Genomic DNA, 24,923 nt, shown 5'->3' with positions numbered 1-24,923 from the left:
TGTATGGAAAATTAGGACTGGGGCTGCTGTTTGTGAGTTGCACTTTGGCATTAAATGAGAGAGTGTTGTTGGGAGTTCCATTGGCTCACAGACTGTGAGTGTTTGGTTGACAGGTATGTGAATTGTGATGAATGCAACCTGGGTTACAGGTGGTTATATACCAAGGGATTGGTAAGGTCCAGGTTATCATGAGGAACAGGGAGATATATTTAAAGTGATTTTATTTGAGTGGATCAACAATTTCTTCCTATTTACAGGGATAAAAGGGATGAGAAGGTAGTACAGTATTTATAAGGAATTCTTATAGTACCTCATACACTGCTGTACATATGAACAAATTAATTGTATAGTATTTATTCACAATTAAAAATGTTAATATCAGTTTTTTAATTGTGCCAGTACTTCTGTCCTTGAATAGAGCTGTCCCGGGACACCCACCACAGGAAATAGTTTCAACTGAAAATAAGATCGAACTTATGAAGACTTTTTATTAATTTTATGAAGAATAATCAGACAATATTCATAAGAACAAAATCTTGCAGCATAATGTCACTGTACAAACATAAACTGATTCAGTACTTCCAGGCTTGCCAGGTACACTCCCACCAGGGACACGGCCAATTTGCATACCATCAGGAAGGAGTCGGCACCCTGGAACTGGCTCTCATTCCTCCTCATGGCCAGCGTGTGATGGCTGAGGCAGGCCACAGGTCTCAGGGAAGTCGGTAGGATGACCAGCAGAGGATGAAAAGGAGGATGGAAGTGTAGAGCCTGCTCTCAGCCCAGGCAGGCAGGCTAGGTACTCAGATGGCAATGCAGGTTGCGTGCTGAGTCTCATTAGCAGTGGTACTGTTGCCTGGAGTAAGGTGAAGGAAGAAGGGGAAGCATATGGCAAAAGAGCACAGCATGGCCAGCAGGAGGGCTGCCTTGATGAGGGAGGACATGCTCCTCTTCAGCTTACTGAAGAGAGCACCAGAGACACTGACAATCTGCACTGAGTAGAAGACACTCAGCGAGGCCATGGACCAGAAGCTCACATGGCTGCACTGTAGCCAGTTCACTCTCACAGATTTGAGGAAAGGATGAACCTCTGACCAACAAAACATTTCAGCCCATACTGAAGATACCAGACCGAACATGGAGAACTCCAAGAACACAGTGCTGATGGTGAATAAAGAGATTTTCAGGCCCAGAGTAAGAGGAGCCACCGGTCTCCCACAGGTTACAGTGAGATTGGAGGTATTCCATAGGACACCAACAGCCACTAGGGCAGGCACGAAAATTACAGCACAAATTCCAGCACGAAAATACGACAGAAGCAAAGCAAAAATGCACCAGGCATGACTGCTCTTCCCATGAAAATACTTAATAGATGACTGGCATATCTCAAAGAACATTTACATGAGGTCATTGAAATTTTTATGAGGGTATGATTTTTATTTTTTGACTGCTGAATTTGAAAACACAAATGAGATGTAGTTTTGTCCATTACAGTCTGGCCGATATGCCAAACACCCATTAACTGGACATTATGTGCTGAATTAACAAGCAGGGGATAAAAAAAATACTGCAACACTACCCAGAATTTGCTTCACTTCTTCAACATCCTATTAATTTAAGTGGAAACTGCCTTTCGGCTTTCTTACACATGACTCATGTATCCAGTCTTATCATAATTTCCCATTGAGGAAAAGGATAACACAGCCTGAAGGAGTGGAAGGGATGATAAATGACCATGTGATTGAGCACTGGAATCATGTGGGAAATTATGCAGTCAGCCAAAGGGGAAGGAAGCACAGCTCTGACCTTTGGAGAGACATACAGAGTGTGCTTAGGACAAGAGGCAGTTGTATATTCAAAAGCTTTGTGATTTTTGAGTGGTGCTTGAAATGCAAGAGGTTGCCTCCCAGACAGGTGACTGCTTTTGTACCCTTGAGCAGGACACTTAATCTGAAGTGCTTTCGAAAACAAGTCAGTAACATCAGTAAATATCCAGGTTTGATTTCCAAGTGGGAAATGTACGCATAACCATTACTGTTCGGTGTTGATAAAATTAAAATTTTGAACTGATGACATTACTTATTTTCTTAACAGACAATCTTATTGTGAATAATAAATACATATAAAACATCCTCAAAGCGTTTAGAGAGAGTTAAGCAGTGCTAAAGGTTATATATCGAATTAATCAAATATTAACACACTCAAATTCTGCATGACATCCACAAGGAAATCTGTGTAATATTCATAAACTCTGGAGAGCTTCAATCACCTAAATCTTTCATGTTCAATTCAGGCTGTATTAACTTCATAACCAGTTTGTGCAACTCTACTGAAAATCAGTTGGTGGCAATCGCCCAATGTTAGTGGGAATGTCATGACCAGCCCGCAAGACAAATCTTTCCATTTGAATAATCTGCAACCACCTTTTCTGAATGCATACAATTTACCATTTATTTATACTGTATATATAATTTAGAAGCCATACTGTTCGACATTCACCTTATTCTACATCATTCATAAAAAAGATAACATCTTCAGATTTGCAAGAATTCAAGACTCCAGAGGTAAGATCTACTTAAAATCAGTTATAGCTCATTACCCATGACTTCTTAAAGAATTTCAGTATGTGTCTCAGTAAATGCTATGTAAACTCCGGTCCTTGTGGGAGAATACATATCCGTTAAAAGGTCATTTTGCATGGACATGCAAAGAAGGCAATTTGCTTTCCAGCATCTGGTGTGAATAAAGTCCAGAGTATCCTTTGTATAAATTATATTTTCCTCCTATATAATCTGACATTTGGTCATATATTTCTGAGGAAAGGTAGTGATTATTCTTTCTTTTGTCAAATGGAAATGATGTCAAAATTCTTGCCTTAAGAAGTGCTGAGACGTATTTCACTATTTAAATACAAAAAAGGAAAAATTTCCATTCAGTCAAATGAGTTGGCTTAAAGCAAACTTTAGTTGGTGCATTTTGTTTGTTACCATTTCAGGTCATTTAACTTGCAAACTCCTTTTGCATTCTTCAACATAAGCCAAAGTATTATATGGAATGTAATGGCCACTGTATACACAAAAGTGTTTCCTCTGGAAAAAGTAATTCTGTCTAGGTATATGGCCAAAACCCTTTTAGTTCATCAATGCTTTATTACTGTATGTAACATTCCTCAGTTGAATGCTTCCATAATGTTGAGGCCAGCTTGTTTTTGTTCTAGTACTGCCAGCTCACTGAATTCCATTTGAATGCTCATCTATATAAGTTCATTAGATCTTTATACTGAATCTGCTACATTATTGTGAAAAAGAATGGTATCATTTGCAAACACATTGTGTTTATATAAAAGGAGTTGTTTAGTAAACACGTACTTGCCTGACTGTTGAATAAGGTAAAACAATAATTTAAATTAACTGCTATTTTTTTTCAGGCAAGACTTTTACACTTCAAATAAACCACTATTTGAACAACTGTTTGTTTTCTTTTGTTTAAGGACTTCAAATGCAGAGAAAGTACATAGGCTAAATTCCAGGGATCCTCCATAACCAGTTCCAACAACTCAAATCTGTCACCAGAAATACAGTAATTAGCATAAATGCTGGTTAAACGGTGTCAATTCCTTCTCATTATTCAATTAACAGCTGGACCAAAACTCTTTGAATCACTCAACTGGAATTAAAAACTGTAATTACAACATGTGCCTACATGAGGTCACCAGATTACACAACATGATTACATCCAATTGGGATCCCCAAGTCTGCACTGCCACCTAGTGTACAAAATGGTGAGATGGCCAGGAAATTGTTTGGTATGGCTATACAGTAAAAGCTCAAGCTCCATCCTCCAGTTAAGCATATTCTACAGAGAAGGCAGGGGGGCACATTCCCCCACTTTGGCAAAGGTCTCTCCCCCCAACCAAAACTATCATGTTGTATTAAGTGGTAGGTGGTACATCATTGTCCAAGCCAGTGGAACAAATATGATTTATGATGATATGATCTGGATCCTACTGGAATTAGGGGAGGGCTGGTTAGCACACAGCTATTTTCTGGTCCTTTGTAGGTCACAGACACAATAATGTAAAATCAAAATATTAATTTTGTTGGACTGCAGTCATGCATCATGTTAAAACATCTAAAATATTGCTAACTTTTTTGTGAGGCAAACGTTTCAATTTTGTAGTATCAAAAGTAACGAAAGAAAAAATGTCTTCACAATAAACAGACCAGAAAACTGTGTTAGATATATTGGAAATGTATCACTTTCCAGATATGCACCAGCTACATTTTGATATGAGATTTGAAAGTCTGTGATGAATGATGTTAGTTGGGTAACATCATATTACCATAGAGGTGGGTCCCAATGTGAGCGGGGTTGGGTGGCACACTGATTATGGAGTTGGTTGGCACAATGTTAAAAGAAATGCTATAGTTACAAAGAATGAAGCAACCAAAAAAAAAACTATTTTTGACATTGAATTCAAATAAGAACCAGAAAACATGAATATCCAATGGGATCAATATATAATACTGATGTATTATAAGTATAATATAAAATAAAGAGTTGAAACCAAAGTTGGTAGGCTCCGCTACTGACGTTCTCGGTCATCACTAAACGCACTTTTCGCTGTCAATACATTTTTGGGGTGATTGCGACTCGTTGCCTCATCCATATGCGGTTGACATTTCTGACGTAGTTTTTCCATGCAGCTTCGATAAAAGAAGACCTTTGTGTGTGTCTGTGTGGGCACTGAGAATAATAAAATTCTCCATATTTCAGCAACATTTGGCTATTTTCATTTTCGTGGTTTTGCTTATTGTTGAAATACGGTTTTAAAATGTTAAAAGTTCGCTCTCGTTCTTACTTTTAAACTATCATATTTTACCCTACAAAACACGCACAAAGACAGTAATTGTAAAGGAACTGAAAGTGTGTAGCCTACCAAGCGCCTGGCGCATTCAGTCTCGTCGTGCCATGTGACTGGAGGCTGGGCACTAAACAGCGGGCTGGCTTGAGACGGAGGGCTAGGATTGTCTCGCTCTGTAAAAGATTTACTATGCCGTGCAATTTGTTGGACGTCTGTGAATACGAAACCAATAAACTTGTCAGAATAAAAAGCACTAAACTGGGCTCGCTGAAATGGACTGTAAACGGGGTCATATTGATGTTTATTTGGTAAGTCAAACCAAATAATTCAGTCTGTTCTTTATGTTTTCAGTGGTGAACACCCACGCACCCTACCAAATCTGCAATGCAGTGCATGTAGCCTAATACCCGGAATGTGAAATCATTCAAGAACACGTTGTCTAACAAAAAACAACATGCTTTGCTAATTACAAGAGTGACAATGCACTTTCCTTATTATTAAATTATTAAACAAAATATATTGTTTTACATGTCATGCAATACTCTTTTTGCTCTATTCGAGCAGGACCGGCAATATTTGTCCTTGAAATTCATTGAAATTAATGAATCCCTTGGCATTGTGATGTTCTAGAATAAGTAGCCTGATATTTATCTTTAACACTGAAATTAATGAATCCCTCAGCATTATGATGTTCTAGAATAAGTAGCCTAATATTTATCTTTAACACTGAAATTAATGAATCCCTCAGCATTATGATGTTCTGGAATAAGGAGTATCAGGAGCATGACCGTGTGGTCAGTTCTGTTACTACAAAGGTGAAGGGGGCTGCGCTAACCCAGGTGCCTGGCGTTGGGGAAATGCTGTGGGATGTTGTGGACTACAGTGGGCCATTCCAGGTAAATCATACTTCACCTAATGGTTCACAAGCATCTATTTGTCTGGATAGAATTGATCTTTAATGACAAAGGCATGTAGTGCCATATCTCAGTATAAATTTGGGTATAAAATACAGACTGAGAAACACGTGCTTTTTGTTCAGCGCTAGGTGCTGATACTCACTCCACTAATCAGTCACTTTCTTTTCTTTGCAGGAAAAAAACTCATTTTTTGTGGTGACCAATGTTGTGATCACAAAAAAACAAAGACAAGGAAAATGTCCAGAGGTGAGCCAGCAGTATCATCATGCTTATGTCACAAATATAACAATAATCCACATGATCGTAAATTTTTCAACCAGTCGCTGAAGTGCGTGTGAATCACAGGTTCCACCATATGGGAAAGTGTGCCACACAGATAAAGACTGCCAAAAGGGACACTGGGAACAGCACAGCCATGGTACTGTAACTGCTTCTCTCTGCTACTGTGAAACTTGGGTAGTCTTGCAGTTTGGGTCTGGTAAAGGGTGTGTGGAATCTTTACCAGCTAGCTAACTAGCGAAGTTGCTAGTATCAGCAGGAAAACAATTGGCATACTGCAATTCTGGATTCTGGTTAAAAATAACTCTGCGTTTTGAAAACTCGGCCCTTAATTCCACTGCCCACTATTTGTTCAGAGGCGTGAGCAGGCCTATGAGCCCTGAGTTAGTCCCATTTTTAGCGCCAATAAGGACTAAAAATAATAGCGGATATGCTCCGTGGAATAGAGGCTTGCATTCTCATTGATTCTGTTTGTGGAAATACTTCTGTTTTGAGACTTCAGTACACTCTTTCAGTCCTGGTCTGTTAGAATATTCAGCCGCAAGGTAGTGTGGAATGTGTCCCTGACCTGCTGATGTATGAGCTTATTAGGCTCACTCTCAGCTGCTCCGTAGGGCCCCCTGCTCTCGGCTTGCAAGGTTCTAGTTCTCACTCTCTGAAGCACTCATGGATCTATTCAAGAATTTTAGCCTGTGTCCATTTATTTTTTAAACCGACTTTTTACAATTTTGCGTCTTTTTTTTTTTTTCAGGAGTTCAAACAGGACTCTGTGTGAAAAATGACCTCACAGGAAAAACCTGTGAAGTGGATGCTTGGTGTCCTATTGAGAATAAGAAAAAGACCCCCAGGTATGGGTGCAGTTCTCTGGCCTCCCATGCCCCTCACCACAGGGCTTCACATGCCACACTATTAGTCTTCTTTACAGCCAGACTTTCCATCATCACATTTGGCCTTCCCATTCTTGCTATCACTGAGGATGTAATAGCCTGTACTATAGAACACATTCTTTTCTATGTGCTGTGATCAAGGCTGACATGTAGTTTATTTCAGTTAATTGTTTGATTAAAATATTTCACGTTGATATGTAGAGTGAAAATGCAATCACTGTACTCAGCTCTTTAGTTCTGGTTTTGGAATGATTCATGGGTCAGCGGCCACATTTAGAGGAACTCTGCCAGAAAGTTTCACAACCGATGCAGAACTGCCTCATTTCTCCAATAAAACGGGAGTACATTTTTTTTCCATTTCATGGGCATTTAGATATGATTATAAGTCACTTAAGATTCAGCCTAATTTGATTCAACAATTAAGTTAGCATGAAATCATCTATTTAACACATATAATATGTATTAAGTGCAAAATGAACCTATATTAAACCACTTGATTTAAAATGTAGTATGATTTATGAAGGTATTGAGTGTTAGACATTATGCATCTTCTTAATCAGTTGTAATCTGTTCTTCATGTATAGTTTCATGGTTGTCCAATGTTTGCTGTTATGTTTTTTAATCCGTGTATACCTTTGTCTGTGTCACTTGCAATGAGCATTGAGCTGAAGAAAAATTTCCATTTTATTTTATATTTAATGGACAATAAAGTTTTCTATTCTGTTCTATTCTAGTTTTCAGGGGTATAATGAGTCAAGTTGTATGCAGTTTTATTTCCCGTAATGAAACCATGGTCCTGATTCAGGCTGAGCACAGTGCACTTCATGGAAACTGCAACATTTGATGGTTACTGAAATAAACACAACTTGTTTAAAAACCAGAAAAAAGACCATACTGAAAAGGAACAAAAACTTCACACTACTCACGTAAATGGTTCAAGATTAAGGAAATTGTGGTTTAACTGTTTATGGCTTTTTCGCTGACACTCCTAAGAATACAATCCATTATCTATTTAAATGGTCTTAACTTTATGATAAATGGACTGCATTTATATAGCGCTTTTATCCAAAGCGCTTTACAATTGATGCCTCTCATTCGCAAGAGCAGTTAGGGGTTAGGTGTCTTGCTCAAGGACACTTTGACACGCCCAGGGCGGGGTTTGAACCGGCAACCCTCCGACTGCCAGACAATCGGTCTTACCTCCTGAGCTATGTCGCCCCATGGATATGGATATAAAAAAGTATTCATAGGAATGAAGTGCTCATTTTACAATATTAGCATCCCTGATTAGCATTTCACATTCATTTTAGAGTTAGTGTCTTGTAGATTTACATTGGTGTGTTATACCATATTATCAATTCATTAGCCTCATCTTAATTGCTTTATCATTTTAATGAATATAGATTGTATTTTGGGCATGAGTTGTCAATTCTACTGAGGACTGAAGGCAAATTCAAGGCATAACAACACTGATATCAAACCCTTTATCCCTAGGCCTGCACTTTTGGAATCAGCAGAAAATTTCACCGTACTTATCAAGAACAACATCAGATTTCCAGCTTTTAGCTACATAAGGTGAGGGTTCTTCTTTAACATAATGTTATACAAATCACATCAGGCCACTTTGATGATAGACCTGACTGACACCTTGTGGTTTATGTGATTTAATTAACAGTATATTAAAAGTATATCAGTAACTGAAATTGAATTCTTGTTATTTACACATTCACATGATGCTCTAAATTGACTCATGGGTGATTTCTGCTGTGATTTGCCCATGGGAAGCACAGATGATACAAAATAATTACACTGCAGATATGTAATAGAATAACTCAGGTCTAACTCCAGCAGAGTGTTTGTCTTGCAACCAGGAGGAATATTCTGCCTGAAATGACAGACAAGTACCTGAAGAGCTGCACCTTCAACAGACTAAGTGACCCGTTCTGCCCCAAATTCCGCCTGGGTGACATTGTGCGGGAAGCCAAGGAGAACTTCTCTGAAATGGCAGTGGAGGTATGGGTGCTGGGGTTTCTTTTGTGGAAACATCAGATTTCAATGGAAGGGGGATAAATGCACGATGGTGCTATTTAACAAAATTGGCATTGTGTAGTCATGTTTTCACCAGGTCAGGTGTAGGCTATACAATGTGAATACCCACTGCTCACCTCTTCATGCTGCAGCTGCTTACTTGTTGAGGCACTTCCCCCTCCACTAACTTTTCCGGGGAGAAACTCTGCTATAGCGCATTATGTATTTCACAGAATAGGGGTTAGCCACCTTCTATAATCACTCTCAAGGAGCACTAGACACTGATTGGCCAGTAAAAGAAATGTACTGTTGATGCAACAGATAACAAGAAAATTTTCTTTCTTTTCCATGAATGTATTTTAGTTGTGTAATGGTAACTTGTTACAGAGAGGTGAAAAATCAGCCCTACAATGGGGTGCAAAATTTGCAAGTAGTCACCAAAAGAGGGAGGGTGTCACTCAGCAGGATTCTCCCTGTCTCATTACCAAGTATGATTCCTGTAGTTGATTGGACACTGTCTGTCTTCCTATGCTAGTGGTTCCCAACCTCAGTGTATGCTGGTTCCAACCAGAGTTGCAATAAATATGCAATGCCAGAATTTTAAAAAGCTGTTAATTTTTCTTAACTAGCTGCTTGTCATGTTTAGATGAATTATTTACCCTCTTAAGCCATATCATGTCAGAGATAGCTATGCATGGCATGAAAAATAAGTCCTATGTTCACATTGTGGTTATTGTGATATGTTGCAATCAATGACATAAAAAAGGTCATTGACATGACATTTTTAAACAGATCAAATTATATAAACCAATAGGCTCCTAATTAGGTTGTTCAACACTTGTTTCAGTTGGTTCGTAATTTGTTAAACTTATTAACACAATTCAGGTTTGTCTCTTTATCATTTGGTTTGTCTTTGAATTCTTCATTATCTACCAAAATAGTTGGTTTTTGCAGCCATATGTCCACAAGATTCTGGGATTGCAACTGTGGTTGGAACAAAAAAAAAACAGCATACACAGGAGGTCCCCAGGATCGAGGTTGGGAACCACAGCCCTAGGCCACATGCACATTAAGTACAGTTCTCCAGTGCGAATCCTGTCCCTTTTCAACACTATCCCAATCAAGTTCACTAATTAGTGGCTTTGAAATATACTTTATACTACAGTATTTAGGACTAATTATACAGCCACAACTTATGTGTTTGGATAAGTAGGACACTACAAAATCAGGGGTCCTCAATATAATCCAAAAAGGGTCAATAGCAGACCTGATTCTAAGAATCAAGGTCCTTAGCAAAGACTCTAGTGGTTGATTAGTAGAATCAGGTGTTTAACTGCTTGGTAGGAAGGAAAGTCTACACCCACAGCAGCCCTTTCTGTATTAGACTGAAGACCCCTGCTATTAATCATTTTTGATAGCTATGGTATTGCACTATGGGGAACTAGACCTAGTTATGTTATAACCCAGTTTGCACATTCAATATATGCTGCCCCAAATGAGCAACTGATTGTAACCTTGAGCAAGTAAAAACCTGAATTTCTTCAGTAAACATTCTGCTCTACAAATGGACATGTAAAATGTAAGCTGTACCAGTCTCCTTGGACAAGAAGATATGTTACACAACAAAATGTTAATTGCGAAATCAACTCTGATAGAATACCTTTAACTCTAAGAGGCTACACAATCCTTATTGCACTCATACAGACACAGTGGCAGTTGATTTAATAAAAACTTCTCTCTCACCACAGGGGGGAGTCATTGGGATCCAGATAAATTGGAAATGTAACCTGGACCGGCTGTTCCACAGGTGTCTGCCCACATACTCATTTCGCAGGTTGGACGAGAAGGAGAGCAACCGCACCCTGTACCCTGGGCTTAATTTAAGGTGAGAGCCTGGGGGCCATCACACTTAGAATCCCATTTGAATGCATTCATTCTGGGTTTCCCAAAATGGCATTAAATCCATGCCTCATTCTCAGCTACACAGTCTCCATTAAGTCTACATCTGTATATGGTAGTTATCAAACTGTGTTTGAAATAACTTTGTACAGCCTGTCTTTTTCTCTTAGTTTGAAAGGCCAAACATAATTGTAGGCCCATCCAAATGTTGGAAACTTGAAAGAATGTAAAGAGCACAGACAAGGACATGGGTGTGCTTTTTTCACTCAATAGTCTAATACTGACTTACTGGCTAATACTGACTTACAGACTGACCCGCTGGCACTGTTGTAAGAATGGCAAACAGTAACCCTATCCTTAACATGCAGGTAGATAATATCATAATGAAATGTGCCAGTTAAACTCCAAAATACTGTTATTGAGTAAGATGTATAGTTAGCGGCTTGTCTTGACAGGTTTGCAAGGTATTACAGAGAGAATGGAGTGGACGAGAGGACACTGTTTAAAGCGCATGGGATCAGGTTTGATGTTATGGTGTTTGGGAAGGTTAGTGTGATCTCTGTTTGAAAGTGCAAATATCACAATATCCATTCTTTTTTTACATATTAACTAAGTTTTTTTAAGTTAAAATGTTTAAGAAAAAGGTCTGTAAGCAATGATTCTGAGGTATTATTTTGTCTCTCTGAAGGCAGGTAAATTCAGTATAATCCAGCTGATCATATACATTGGATCGACTCTCTCTTATTATGCATTGGTGAGTGCTCCCATGTTTACTCTGATTACTGTTAGGAAGCCTGCATGGAACAGAAATGATGCAGCATTAATGAAGCTAAACATGCTAACAAATTGAAGGTTTCTCCCTCCAGACCACCATATTGATTGATTGGCTCATCACTACTAGCTGCTATGCCCAAGAGGCCAAGCAGAATTATTCAGAAAGGAAGTTTGAATTAGTCCGGGACAGAAGGCAGGTGAGCGAGAGTTCACCCCCCCCCCCTTCCACCATTCATAATTTGAATTATTTGAAATGTGAGGCTCTTGCCTGGACCTTGTATGTAAATGGGAAGAGAACTCTTAAACAGGAGCCTTATTATTCTCTGCCCAGGGTTTGCTTTGTGTCTCTTTTGTGGATGAGCCTCATGTGAGGGTGGTAAAAAAACCACAGAAGAAGAGATTACAGGAGGCTAGGCCTATCTCCTGCCATACCCGAAAGGTAAGCCTCAACTGGTTGCTCTCCTGTGTCTTTTGCATATTGGGACAATGCGTCATGACAGCCATGAACTATATTCTTCGGACGACATTGCTGGCAACATCAGAGCAAATGGTCATGCATTCACTCACTGCCCAAACAGCCCAGGCAGCTTGTTTCCACATGAATGCTCTATTTTTACCCATTTTTACTGAATTGTGTGGTAGGATCCAAATCAATTACAATCACAAATGTTTTAAGCTTGTAAGAGAAAACAGGCTTTTCTCCAAAATATATGTTTTATTCCAATTAGGTGCATGGTAAGAGTAAATTAGGTTTTGGTGACGGGAGCAGCTGAAACTAGAACATACACTCCAGGGGCAGTGGAGTTCTTCTGAACAACTAGCAGCCTGCTCTGCTATCTTTAAGCAGGTCTATTGCTGTTCTCTCTTGGGTCTGACTGTGTTAGAATTTAATAGACCTATTTGTTTTAAGCATGATTGAGAGTGCAAGCACATTACACAGATTCCTGAATCAGTTCCTGTCCCGTCTGTCCATCTGTTTATTCGCCTATTTCTCAGACCCTCTTCCCTGTTGCCCTCTAATGTTTCTCCAGAGTGCAGACTGTTTGTACTTCCAAAAGCAATGTAGTTGTGATGAGCTAATCTGCGTTTTACACAAATTCACTTGCAGCTTGATAAAAATAACTGTATTTGCCATAATACGCCGACACACAATAAATGCATGTTCATCATCTTATTATGACACTTTAAACAGAAGAAAGACGAAATAGCCAGATTAGCAGGATGAAATAGCCTAAGCAAAAATGTTTTGGTCAAAATGAATTTTAACCACACAGGCCAATAGTAATGATTTCTGCCTTAATTGAGTCATGTTGTGTGTCTCCCCACTGGACTTCTAGCAGCACTAAGCACTGTCAGGATTTGAAATTTGACCATGGAGCACATTGCTGCAAAAATAACCGGTGCTTTACAATGATGTCACCCAGGAACTTTAGGATTCCCAGATTTGAAATAAATCCTTGTGACTGGATGTCCCAGCAGAGTTACAGGACAAATTAAATTGCCAGTGTGCTTTTTGAAAACAAAGCCATAGACTCTATAAGTGTTGTGCTATATAAGCGACTTTCCACTTCCTGTTCTAAATACAGTAGGCCACTTCTCCAGTCCTTACTGAAGCACATTTAATGCAACCCCACAGTCACTGGGCAGATTCTGTTTAAAAGGGAAGCACTCCTGTTGAAAAGGAAAGCATGGCTGCAGTCTTACCATGTCAGGCCACTGTGACGTGCTACACAAATAGATTATGGCAGCTTCGACCGCATCATATTGGCCAACCAAAGGCTGGAATTACGTGTGACCAATCACATGCTCTGCCTCTGAAGCCAGGCACTCAAACTGATGTGGTCATGTGACTGCCAATTGCTGTCTCACTGCAGCTCTATAATCAAACTGATCACTGTGTCACCTTGTAGAGGCAATATCAGCTTTTAAGAATATTTTTTGGAGCTATGTAACATGAATTAAAAATAAAGATTTTAATTAAAAAAAAAAAAATAATAATAATGGTTTGATCTAATGGTACACCGATGGCAGGGCAAAAGCTCAGAATGATGATTGCTTGTGTGTGTGTGTGTTCCCGCTCTCAGGATGGGGCAGTGAGCATGAGGGCGCTGGCGAGTGTGGTGCAGACCCCCCCTGGGCGTGGCCCTGAAATGGAGCTGATGGAGGTGGTCGAGCCCAACCGTCCAACCTGGTGCCTCTGCAGTCACTGCGCCCCCCGCCCCGCCCCCCAGGAGCAGCTGTGCTGCCGGCAAAGCCAGGGCCCCTGCATCACGACCTCGGCCGCCTTCCCTCGCCTGGTGCTGAGTCGTCCCGTCCTGGAATCCACCCTCCTGTACAGGGAGCCCCTCACGGGCCTCCCCAAGGGGGACTCCACCCGCCCGCTCCGCCACTGTGCCTACCACCTCTACATTGACTGGCGTTTCGGGGGCGCCCAGGGAGACGCTTGCCCGGTCATCCCCAGCTGCTGTGTGCAGCGAATAAGGAGCCAGTACCCAAACCAGGATGGGCGCTACAGTGGTCTGCAGGCTAAGAGCTACAGGCCGCCGACCCACTCATTTTCTGATACAATGCTTTGAGAGCGCGACAGCACAACTCAGCACAATTCAAAGGGAGTCGGAGTTTCAGAAGACTCCCTCATTCAGTCATTCTCTGGTGTAATGTCAGTATTTAAAGGCATATAGTGGCATTAAATTGTATTACCTTTTCCCATTAACTAATACATGCACTGAATATGTGTATTGCATACACATAGTATACAGATTTTGTCTTGTACATTTCGCTGGCCTTCAGAAATGTATAATTTTCTAACATTCACATTTTACACTTTTTCATTGTTTATGAAGACTTATTCTGTGGAATGGTCCGAGTTTGCACACTCACTTGAATCAGATTTTATCATTGCTATTTATTTTATTGTTTGCTGTATCTTTTTTAATAAATACTTTTGTTTATACTTTTATAATAAAGTCTTTATTTCTTATTCGACAGTGGATTTTCTTCTTTATTTTGGGCTGTACTGTGTTTTCAGCATCAGAGTTGATTCAGTCAGAATATGCTCGCACAGCTAAGGAACCACCTGCGCTGCCAGTTTTTCCAAAAGAGCAACATTTCGTTTCACTTTAAAATGAACGACTCACCAGAGCGGTTACATGACTGCAGGACCAGCGTCATTAACAGCTGTAAAGATAAGGACAGTAGGCAGTCTATAAACACGTATTATCTCGCTTGCCGTTTTGAACGTAGCTGCAGACATGGCTGCAGGTAAAGGATGCTGCAGTGCACTCAGCCGGTGTATTTTTGAATATGAAACACCCAAAGTGCTGGTGATCCAGAGCAAGGCCGTGGGAACGATCCACAGACTTATTCAGGCTTCTATTGTTGGCTATGTGATCGGGTGAGTACTGCGATCCGACACATCAATGAGCACAATGACAATTTAGGTCTTTGTGTTTCTGATAACTTCAATTATGCAGGAAAGCGGTACATATCAAACCCAACTGGGCTACTGAAGAGTTACATCATCAACCTAGTTTTTTTTCCTAGATGCAAAGTATGGAGAGAAGTATTGTATCCTACTTATTTCTCTTTCATTAAAATCAGTTTTTTTTACTTTGGGAATTATTGCTAAAATGACTATCACTATTATGCACTATAAATAGGAAATTTAGCAATATTGGATATGTTGTTCCATCAACAAATATTTTAGTAAACTGTGATGCCAGAGAAACATACAGGTCTAATGTAAGCTTACTGTTGTCCAACTTCTAAATGTTCGGTCAAAGACCCTTTCTTAACAGATTCCAGTAATCCAGACCGGATGTGGCTCATGGTTGGCCTGTATAATGCATTCTTTATTGGGATGGAAATATGCAGATTCTGGGGCTGATATCCTGTTTCATACTAAAGCACAAATGCAAACTGCCACCATGTTTTCACATTCATGGAAGTAGATGACCACAGACGTCACCTTGTGAATGTTATTAAGCAGCTGCTAGAGATCATGAGCTAGGGAGTTAGGGAGCTACTGAGTTTTTGTATAGCTTCCGTTGTCAGTTTGGCTCATAAAAATGATAAATCAAAAAAATAAATGACTATGAATAGAACAGATGTATGAACAGATACAAGGCTACTTTTTGAGTAAGTCATTTTTTCCACTTAATTAAAAGCACCAGAGGCAGATCAAATGTGCTGCTTCAAAGAAGCATGTATGTTGCATCATCACATTGGCCCATCATATCATTTTAAGCCATTATCACTAATACCAATACAACCCCCAATATTATCCTGCATGCTCAATTATTTTTGTCATTAGGTCTGTCTCAGTGCATTTTTGTCTAACTTTGTTGTGCCACCGCTTGTTTCATATGCCAGGTATGTCTGTGTGATCCAGCGGGGCTACCAAGACACAGACTCCGTCATCAGCTCTGTTACCACCAAGGTCAAGGGCAATGCTTTGGCAAAGATCCCCGACGTGGGTGTCCAAGCGTGGGACGTGGCTGACTACATCATACCATCTCAGGTATGTCATTTATTTGCCACCAATTTGATCAATGTAAGCATTGACTGGCTGACCATGTTGGTCACCAATCTACACCCTGAGCCTTCCAGAGGAGGATGGGTTTCCCCCTTGAGCCTGGTTCCTTCCAAGGTTTCTTCCCATCTGCCACAGGGAGTTTTTCCTTGGCACTGTTGCTTTAGGCTTGCTCCTGTGGGGGTTTAGGCCAGGGTTGTCTGTGAAGTGTATTGTGACCATTGCTGTGAAATGCGCTATATAAATAAAATTAGATTGATTGATTGATTGAGATACCCCAAGTTTAGAGTCTATAGCCAACATGCACCCCACAGTGGTTGTGTGTCAGTCACAAGGCAGCTGCCTGAGAAAGGCACAGGCAGTAGGCAGCTGGCCTCAGACTGAGACATCCTCCATTCTCCCTGTCAATTATTCAGGGTACAGCACTGCAAGAATATGTTTTCCAGGCTGTCGAGTAAGAATGGTGATACACTGCTTTCCTCTGATCAAAGATTTGTTGTGAAGCACAGAATGATCTCTAGTCTGTGATTTGCTACTGTGTTGTGACAGGCGGAGAACTCCTTCTTTGTATTGACAAATTTGATTGTCACCCAGAACCAAACACAGTCAACCTGTGCTGAGGTAGGATACTGCTGGAGAATATTACTTCTGTGTGCATTTTTCAAGCTTCCAACAGCCTGAACAGCATTCATAATTCCCTTTATGCAAAGGAAAATACATGTATGCTGTATATAAAGGGTAAAAAAGTAATCTCACTGTGAGGTCACTAAATAAAAGCATTAGTAATGGCATACAGTGTGATTGGGTTACAAACCTTAACCTTACTCTGTCAAGAGTCAGATATTCAGTGCACTGTCAAGGGAAGTCTTCTAAATTGGACCTTGTGTTAAATTACCTGTCATGACTGAACAAATACACTTAAATTCAGGATCCAGCATGGTTAGATTTTCTGATAAGCAAATATTATTCTTATCTTTATCTATCTGATATACTGGTAATAGGATTTATTTATTTTTATATTTATTATTCAGTAAGAAATGGCTTAAGGTAACCCTCTTTCTTATTCAGCTCCCTAGCCCGTCCACCATTTGTACTTCAGACAGCAACTGCACTGCAGGATTCAGCAATGTGCACGGCAACGGTAGGCCACAATATCGTGATATCTTACATGATATAAGCTATATGTATGTCTTCTTGAGAATGGAACATCACTGATATACATTGTGTTACATGTCTAACAGTCAGTAATATTCAGGACCTTAGTAATATGGCAGCAATTGTACGGAAGCAGTTCAGACTAGGCATTCTACCAGCTAGTCTGGCAACACTTGAGACTCAAACTCATTAAGCACTTATCACAGATATTGGGCTCTGTCCATTCACACTATAGCGTCAAGATTAACACAGTTCAGCATTTTCCTTGTCTAATGGGGATTGCAGCTGAAAAATGTCCAATTTTGTCCCAAGGTATCCAGACAGGGAAATGTATGGATTACTCAGACACTGTCAAGACGTGCGAGGTGAAGGCTTGGTGCCCATTGGAAATAGACACAAACCTGCCTGAGTGAGTTATTGAATTCTACAAAAACACTTCTGAAAAAATACAACTCAGAAAGCATACTAAAGGATTACACAATTTTTCAAACTTGATTCAAAAGCTATACTAAAATTGATGGGTAAATATATATGAATGTCTTACAGTACTTATATTCGTGTTAATCAAAGTATTGTATTTCAGTCAATTATAAAAGTAACTGTACTGTAATGATTTTTTTTTGAAGATGGGTTATACAAATGAAATGGTATACTTAATCTTACAATGTGAATCAATTTTACTACCACTGAACTCCAGTTTTTACAGTTTGAACACCAGAGGTCACTGTGTGGTTCTTTGCTGTTTTCCTTCATCTTTGCTTTTCTGATATGTATTGCTGACAAAGCTATATATTGAAGACAGCTCTGATTGTCGTTACATTTATGTTACATTGTGGCTTTGCCAGTAGTTACACACAGTACCATACACTATAACTGAAACGGCTACTGTTTTCCCCTGTCAGTGAATTTCTTTATTAAGGTATAAAGTGTATTTTAAAAGATAGGGTATTTCTTGCATCCTCCGACAGACAAAAAAAAAAAAAAAAAAAAATTTTAAATGAATGGTGGGAGACCACAGTAATTAACATTCCAGACAGGTCTGTCACTACAACAGTTTTTTTGAGAATTCTTCAGGTATTATTTTACTGTATAGGTTAATTTTATATCCAGTAACAAACAAGGAAGTGTTTATGTGTCCCTTTATGCATGAATGCAGATGTTTGTGTCAAGCAAGCAGTGTAGTAAAATACTCAGAGTAGTGTGGCATCAATCTTGAGCAGTATAACAGTATGCTCACTGATTAAAATAAACCAAACTTGTCTGATGAATCCCAGAGGATAGTCAGAACAGTGATCAATGCATGATTTTAGTAAATTTGAAATGTTAGGCGCATAGCATCAGGGACACCTCAGGTTTTGCGACTGTAAAAACATGCCGAAGTTATGTAATTTCTCACTTTCATAGGCCTGCAGTGTTGGCTGATGCAGAAGAGTTCACTGTGCTTATAAAGAACAGCATCCAATACCCCAAATTCAACGTCAATAAGTGAGCAATTCGTTTCTCTTACGAGCTGAAGCAACTGTTTTCAATTGAAATGAACACAAGAGGAAACATTAAGCACTGTTGTCTTTGAATAGGCCTACGTGTTCTGCTGAAATATGTTGTACAAAGGTGGCTGCTTCGACAGCGGTGAGCTCAGTTTTACAATGCTGGATCCCTCCATTTCTTTGGTCTGTCATTAATGCAGGAGAAACATCCTGCCTCATGTTAACTCCTCCTATCTGAAACACTGCACCTTCAACCGCCTAACCGACCCCAACTGCCCCATCTTCCGCTTCAGAGACATCGTCGCCGAGGCCCATGAGGACTTCCAGGACATGGCCGTACATGTCAGTCGTAACCTCTTTGCTCATTTCCTTTCTGGACCCTTGCTCTGACCCCATTACCCTGCCCCCCAGGCCTACAGGCAGGAGGCAGAAAGTGTTTTTTTCTGTAGGAAGGTCATGGAAATATCATAAATTATGTATATTGAGTAATGCTCGGGGAAACATATTTATTCATTCTGTAAAGCAATAGTGATGCATACTCAGCGGGAGTCTATAACAACACTGCTTGGTTTTGTCCTTATTTGTAAGCACAAAAGACTTGCATGACCCATGCTTAGCAACAGACATGACAAAGGAAAATGTGAAATTAATTGCAATAGAACCTTCCACAGGCATTCTACAAATAAACAAATGCATGTCTAAGGCCAGCAGACATACCCCCTGGGAGCTACAACAGCAAAGGTCAAGCATGAGATCAAATGGTCTTTTACAGTAAAATAACTAGGAAAACACGTGATTCTAATACCACTTTAAGAAGCTGTTGTTCATGCCACTGAGATCAGCATATATTTCTATGACCCCCAATCCCCCTCCCCTTCACCAATTTTCACAAACAGTGATCTTGAACAGGGTTTACCTGTGCACTTAATTCTTGCTGACTGGGCGTAGATTAATAATGCAAACTGATGGTCCACAGCTGCTGCAGTAGGCAGGATGTGGACTTTGTCCCAGTAGCATATTATTAACTGAATCTAGGGATACCACCTGGCTCTCTGGGAGGGCTTGCTCAGGTAATCCTCACATTGCCACTTCTGTAAATGAGTTTTTCCAATGCTTCCAGGATAAGCCATAAAGCATTGGCTTCTTGTGACTTGAACCTGTGGAAGTGTACTATACCTGTCTACGAGGGCACTATTGGTTGATTTTAAAATAGAACACTACAGTTGAAAAAACACAAAATTACTCTTTGGTACCCCTGAATGAACGTACAATATATAGTAAGTAAGCACTCAATATTATTTAAAAAAGGGCAGAGGGGAGTGAGGGTCTTTGCAAGTCTCTGTGAAGGCCGGGTGAGTTTCAGCACATGGGTTTTTTTTGGGGGTGGGGGCTATACATTATGTATGCATTATATGTGTCACGATTTGTAGCTGTTAACTGCACAAGACCTGAGATTTCTGTACTTGGAGTAATAATACACACGAGTGATGATCCTTATGACATGTCTGTGCTCTTGCTGGCCCAGGGAGGGGTGATTGGGATTTTGATTGACTGGAGTTGCAACTTGGACATGCCTGAAAACAAGTGCGTCCCGAAGTACTCTTTCCGTAGACTGGACAACAAGTACACTGACAACAACGTGGCCCCCGGATACAACTTCAGGTAAAAAACCCTTGCACCGGCATTCTACAGTAACAGATACAGTCATATACACATACACTGTCATGGTATTCCAAATAAATTACCTGTCATGAGAGAAATTTGCTGATATGCCTCGCAGTGCGCTATGAGGGACCTTTCAAAAAGTACAGCTGCACAGACATATCAAACCACCTGAAAAAGGGGTTCTGGTTCTTCTCTGAAACCTTTAACAGGGATTAAGTTCAATTTAGCCGCTGCATGCACCTCCTGATGGAAGTACACATGCCTTGTACTATGGCTTGTAGCCAGTGTTCCTGGTGATATTCATAATTTCCTTTTGTACATTACACTATGATTATGTGTCTCTGACCAGAACAACTTCTAAATCATGTTTGCTTGTTTATTTTCTATGTATTATCATTGTGCACAGAAATATCCTCAATAATCCCTAACAAAATTTATATTTGTTAAATAGGAACCATAGGTGCTCTTTTGAGTTAAAATACTCAATCAAAATTGGTTTTACACAAATCATTTTCTGTGATGCTGGATATAACCAGCAATAGGGATCTAAATTTCCCAAGAGTCCAACAATTGAGACCCAGTTTTGGGTTCCTGCCTCATTTTGCTATCCTGCCACACAACCACCTGCCCCCTTCTTTCAATAGACAGACCACTTATGCACATACAACAGCATACACTTGTATCATGCAAAGCACCATTAATAAAACACAAAATATAGCTTACTCACTCGTTGACGCTTGTCAATGTCTTGCCTTGCGCTACGTGAAATAACCTGCTCGAGAACTTCTTTGAAATCCCAGTCCATGAAGTCACTCTTGTCAAACTCCTCGAACAGTTCCTAATTAATTTCAGGTTTAAAAAGCATCTCGGCGGAAGCAGTTAGGCCGACCTAAATTTTAAATTCAACAGCACAGTTGTGCATTTCTCTCCAACACTGGCAGTATTACTATCAACAAATAACATCTTGCCCGCATTTGTGAATATGTCTGACAGTTGAGAAATAAATCTGATCAACCATTAGCCTGTATAATTTTCAGCCAAACGTACAAACAGTTTACGATATCCTTAGCGAATCGGTCCTGGAGATTTGCATAGGCTTTACGCTGTAACGTTGACCTTGAGAATCTAATAAGAGCTAATGATGTCCTCTGCGTGGGATAGTTTCTATGGCTGGGTGTTGGTCATAGCAGTCACAGGTGTCACGAATTCCGTGATTTTTGCATTTTTCCTCCGCATTTATAGTGCTTTCCGTGAGTTTTTCTATGTTAACTGTCAACCTTACCGTAGCCAACAGTGTTATTTTTTAGGCCTAATAATTTTAAAATTATTTCCAATTGCTGGGAGAAAAGTGCTACAATGTATACAGATTCAGGGCCGGGATCAACATTCCCTTCCTTGTCCGTTGTTGGAATCAAATATTTGACGGCCCCTGTCAACAATGTTGATGCCCAGCGCTCCTCCAGTTACGGTAATATTCACTGACAAGAGGCAATCATTAAAGACTGGCCCAAAGTCAGCCCTTGCTATCTGGGACTCTCTTGTAACATCACTAAAACATAATTTGCAGGTCAGTTTTCACCTCATCATTGTAAATCTTTGTATGACTTCGTATGACTTTGTAAACTTTATATGACTGGGTTGTAGCTAGCTAACTGCATAAACTATAGCTAACATAACTCATACATAGCTCAGGCTAGTAACTGAGAGCAGCTAATGGTGCTGCCGGTTAATAGGCAACATACTGTATTGCCTTGGGAAAATGATCTGCACAATATCATAAAGGCAAGATGGCAGCCAATTTGACCATTCATGTCCATTTAACGGGTGTTTATAACTATCTCCTAATGCAATAATGCAATATTACAATTAGCATATATCAGAATGTTCAAAACATATGTTGAAAAATGGGGAAGGGGCAACCATATGGATATTTTAATAAGTTGTTCCCGCAAGATAATATTTGTGCACACACAATACACATCTAGTTCCCTAAATAAAAAAAATGCAAATTTTCTCAACATCAGGGGCCATTGTTACCGAATTGAATTTGCCCCTTGTTTGCTTGTTTCTGTGTGTCATGCTGACTTCTACATTCTTTTGTCAAGTTATACTGGTGACCCACTAGACCACAGTGTGACAGCTCATTTTGATACACTATCAAATCTATGCAAAAATCATTATAATAACAATAGGTTACTAACAATTCTTACATTCTTAAATGTGTGTGTGTGTGTTTCGTATCTCATGATTGAAATATATGTGATAATAGTATAGTAGTTTAGTTATTAGGTGTACTGGTTGACTCATTGTAAGGAGAAGTTTGGTGTTATTTCAACTTCAGGACTGCTGTTAATTGCACATCTACTAGCGGGAAGAAAAGGGCTTTAGTGGGATTGTGCTAGGGCCCGTCATTCAGACCCTTCATTAACTCTGGGCCCCTGTGCAACTACAAATGTAGTTATACTGTGCATACACTTTATGTATGTTTACATCCCTAATGTAAATATCTTCAAAGGTTTGGGTCGGCTGTTTTCATCCAGCTGTGCCATGCTAATTTGCTGGTTCTCAAATGGTCAGATAGACAAAAATAACAAAATCTAACTGCTATTTATTTTTCCAACAGATTTGCCAGATATTACAAAGATTGTGATGATATAGACAAACGAACACTGATCAAAGGCTACGGAATCCGTTTTGATGTTATTGTCTTTGGAACGGTGAGTCAGAAAAAGCGGTAACAACATAAAAAGACGGTGAGTGGGGTGGCTGGGTTGCTCATCTGTTCCAGAGCATGCATGAGCCCCACTGTCCGATATTGGATCTTGACCGTGCAATACATGACTGGGCATTCTAAATTAGGGATAAAAAGAGGGGGAAAGCGTTAAAAAAGAAGTGAATATTTTATCTTTGGTGGGACTATTCAATCTGCAAACCTTTTATTACTACAATACCTTGTAATAGTCTTACTATTTACTGTATTTAATTTTCCAGGTGAAAAAAGTAAAGGTTTTATTATGTTATCTTACATGTAATCATTCTTGTTTTAATCACTATGGCTAAAAGCTCTGCGGCAGACTGAACCTTGTTCTAATCCAAATGAAATAGTGCAAACAGTGTTGCCAGATGTCGGAGCAGATTTAATGCCAAAGATCAACCAAATAGGTCACACTGTGAAGTCACAATGCAAAACAAACCCTCCAAAGACATCAAGAGCTTAACTCTGGATTTTATAGAGAACACCAAAATATGTTTGCCAAAAAGACAACCAATAAAACCATTTCCTTGTAGGCTGGTAAATTTAACATGGTGCCCACACTGGTGAACATCGGCGCTGGATTGTCCTTTCTCAGCTTGGTGAGTAGCACACAGCATAGCACCCATTTCAGACAGGAAGTGAGGTCAGGTCAAACATTTTCAAATGACAATATGGCTATTTCCATCAGAGATGTACCCTTTTCAATAAAATGTCTGTTTTTCATATTGTTTTGTTGTATTGTAAACAAAAGCTGAGTGCGACTTTTTCAACACAACAATGGATCTGTGCAGTAAATAATGTCAGGTGCAGTGACAGCAGGTTTCCCTTCTCAGGTCAGCGCTGTTTGTGATTGGGTGACCTTCACATTCCTGAAGAAAAGAAACTACTACAGTAAACACAAATACATTCATTTGGATGAAAGTGATGACACTGTGAGTTTGACACCTTTGCGTGAATAAATGTAATGTACAATAAATGTAAAGAGCCTTTTACTGCCCCATTCCCTGACTGGGAGATTAATGTGTACCAGCCTAAATCAGTTGCTATTTTCCTTGCCAAACCTTTTTTTAAATTTTTGATCCTGCTGACTTTTGCTTAAGTTCGACAGGTTATGGACTGCTGTCCTATAAAGAGACATTCCCCACATGCAGACTGAGTCCTATAACTTGGACATCCATAGTCTGAATCTGGGCCATGTCTTTTTAACCAACTATAACAAGGTGACAGAGTTGTGTTTGTCCCACCTTGACAGGGTTCTTTGGGCATGTGTACCTGCTAGCTACTTATCAGGAACATACAGGTTAGCACAGCTGTCGTTAGCGAGAGATCCACCACTGTGTGGTACACTGCATGGCATGCAGCCTAGAAAATAATTGGCTTGAGAGTCATTTTAGTGCAGGAGCTCAGCCAGTGTCCCTCCAGTGGGTGGCAGGTGGTGAAACAAAAGAATAGAACAAGGGGTGATTCTAAAAATTGGATACAAGGGGGGATCCTGAAAAAAAAGGTTAGATGACTTACAATTCTGTCTTATTTTTCTTTGCTTAAAAGGAAGGAACCATGTATGGTACCGAGTAGAGCTCATCTGCTGCTGAAAAGTGTCTATATGGTGACATCAGGGTCTTTCTTCCTGGGAACTTGAAAGCATCTCCACCCTTCTGAACCCCTCCCTCTCTCCTGAATCA

At 39.9% G+C, this 24,923-nt stretch overlaps 2 protein-coding genes and 1 long non-coding RNA gene across 5 annotated transcripts; 2 read left to right on the top strand and 1 right to left on the bottom strand.

Annotated features, from left to right (window-relative positions):
* Nucleotides 1-463: 463 nt before the first annotated feature.
* Nucleotides 464-21,519, bottom strand: LOC118206989. Its single transcript, XR_004761292.1, has 2 exons — nt 21,214-21,519; nt 464-856 (listed from the first exon to the last, which is right to left on the bottom strand). It is a non-coding gene; the product is annotated as an uncharacterized LOC118206989 (long non-coding RNA).
* On the top strand, nt 4,957-14,565 carry p2rx7 (purinergic receptor P2X, ligand-gated ion channel, 7). The gene is made up of 13 exons (XM_035380205.1): nt 4,957-5,172; nt 5,613-5,760; nt 5,956-6,027; nt 6,127-6,199; nt 6,812-6,908; nt 8,442-8,522; nt 8,819-8,960; nt 10,724-10,860; nt 11,330-11,420; nt 11,563-11,628; nt 11,741-11,845; nt 11,980-12,087; nt 13,733-14,565. The coding sequence occupies exons 1-13, from the start codon at nt 5,054-5,056 to the stop codon at nt 14,222-14,224; spliced, it is 1,731 nt and encodes a 576-aa protein (XP_035236096.1). The 5' UTR covers nt 4,957-5,053; the 3' UTR covers nt 14,225-14,565.
* p2rx4b (purinergic receptor P2X, ligand-gated ion channel, 4b) lies at nt 14,900-24,885 on the top strand. Of its 3 annotated transcripts, XM_035380208.1 has the most exons (12): nt 14,900-15,042; nt 16,020-16,167; nt 16,729-16,800; nt 17,248-17,320; nt 17,647-17,743; nt 18,739-18,819; nt 19,022-19,163; nt 20,347-20,483; nt 23,110-23,203; nt 23,775-23,840; nt 24,075-24,173; nt 24,790-24,885. In XM_035380208.1, exons 1-12 carry the CDS (start codon nt 14,900-14,902, stop codon nt 24,814-24,816), a joined length of 1,179 nt encoding a protein of 392 aa, XP_035236099.1. In that variant the 3' UTR covers nt 24,817-24,885. The 3 variants fall into 3 exon arrangements, with proteins under 3 accessions (XP_035236099.1, XP_035236100.1, XP_035236102.1); XM_035380209.1 differs by lacking the exon at nt 16,729-16,800; XM_035380211.1 differs by lacking the exon at nt 18,739-18,819.
* Nucleotides 24,886-24,923: the final 38 nt, after the last annotated feature.

This window comes from Anguilla anguilla, chromosome 10 (genome assembly GCF_013347855.1).
Source record: "Anguilla anguilla isolate fAngAng1 chromosome 10, fAngAng1.pri, whole genome shotgun sequence".
Lineage (NCBI taxonomy): Eukaryota > Metazoa > Chordata > Actinopteri > Anguilliformes > Anguillidae > Anguilla > Anguilla anguilla.
This window is presented reverse-complemented; position numbering and strand designations above follow the sequence as displayed.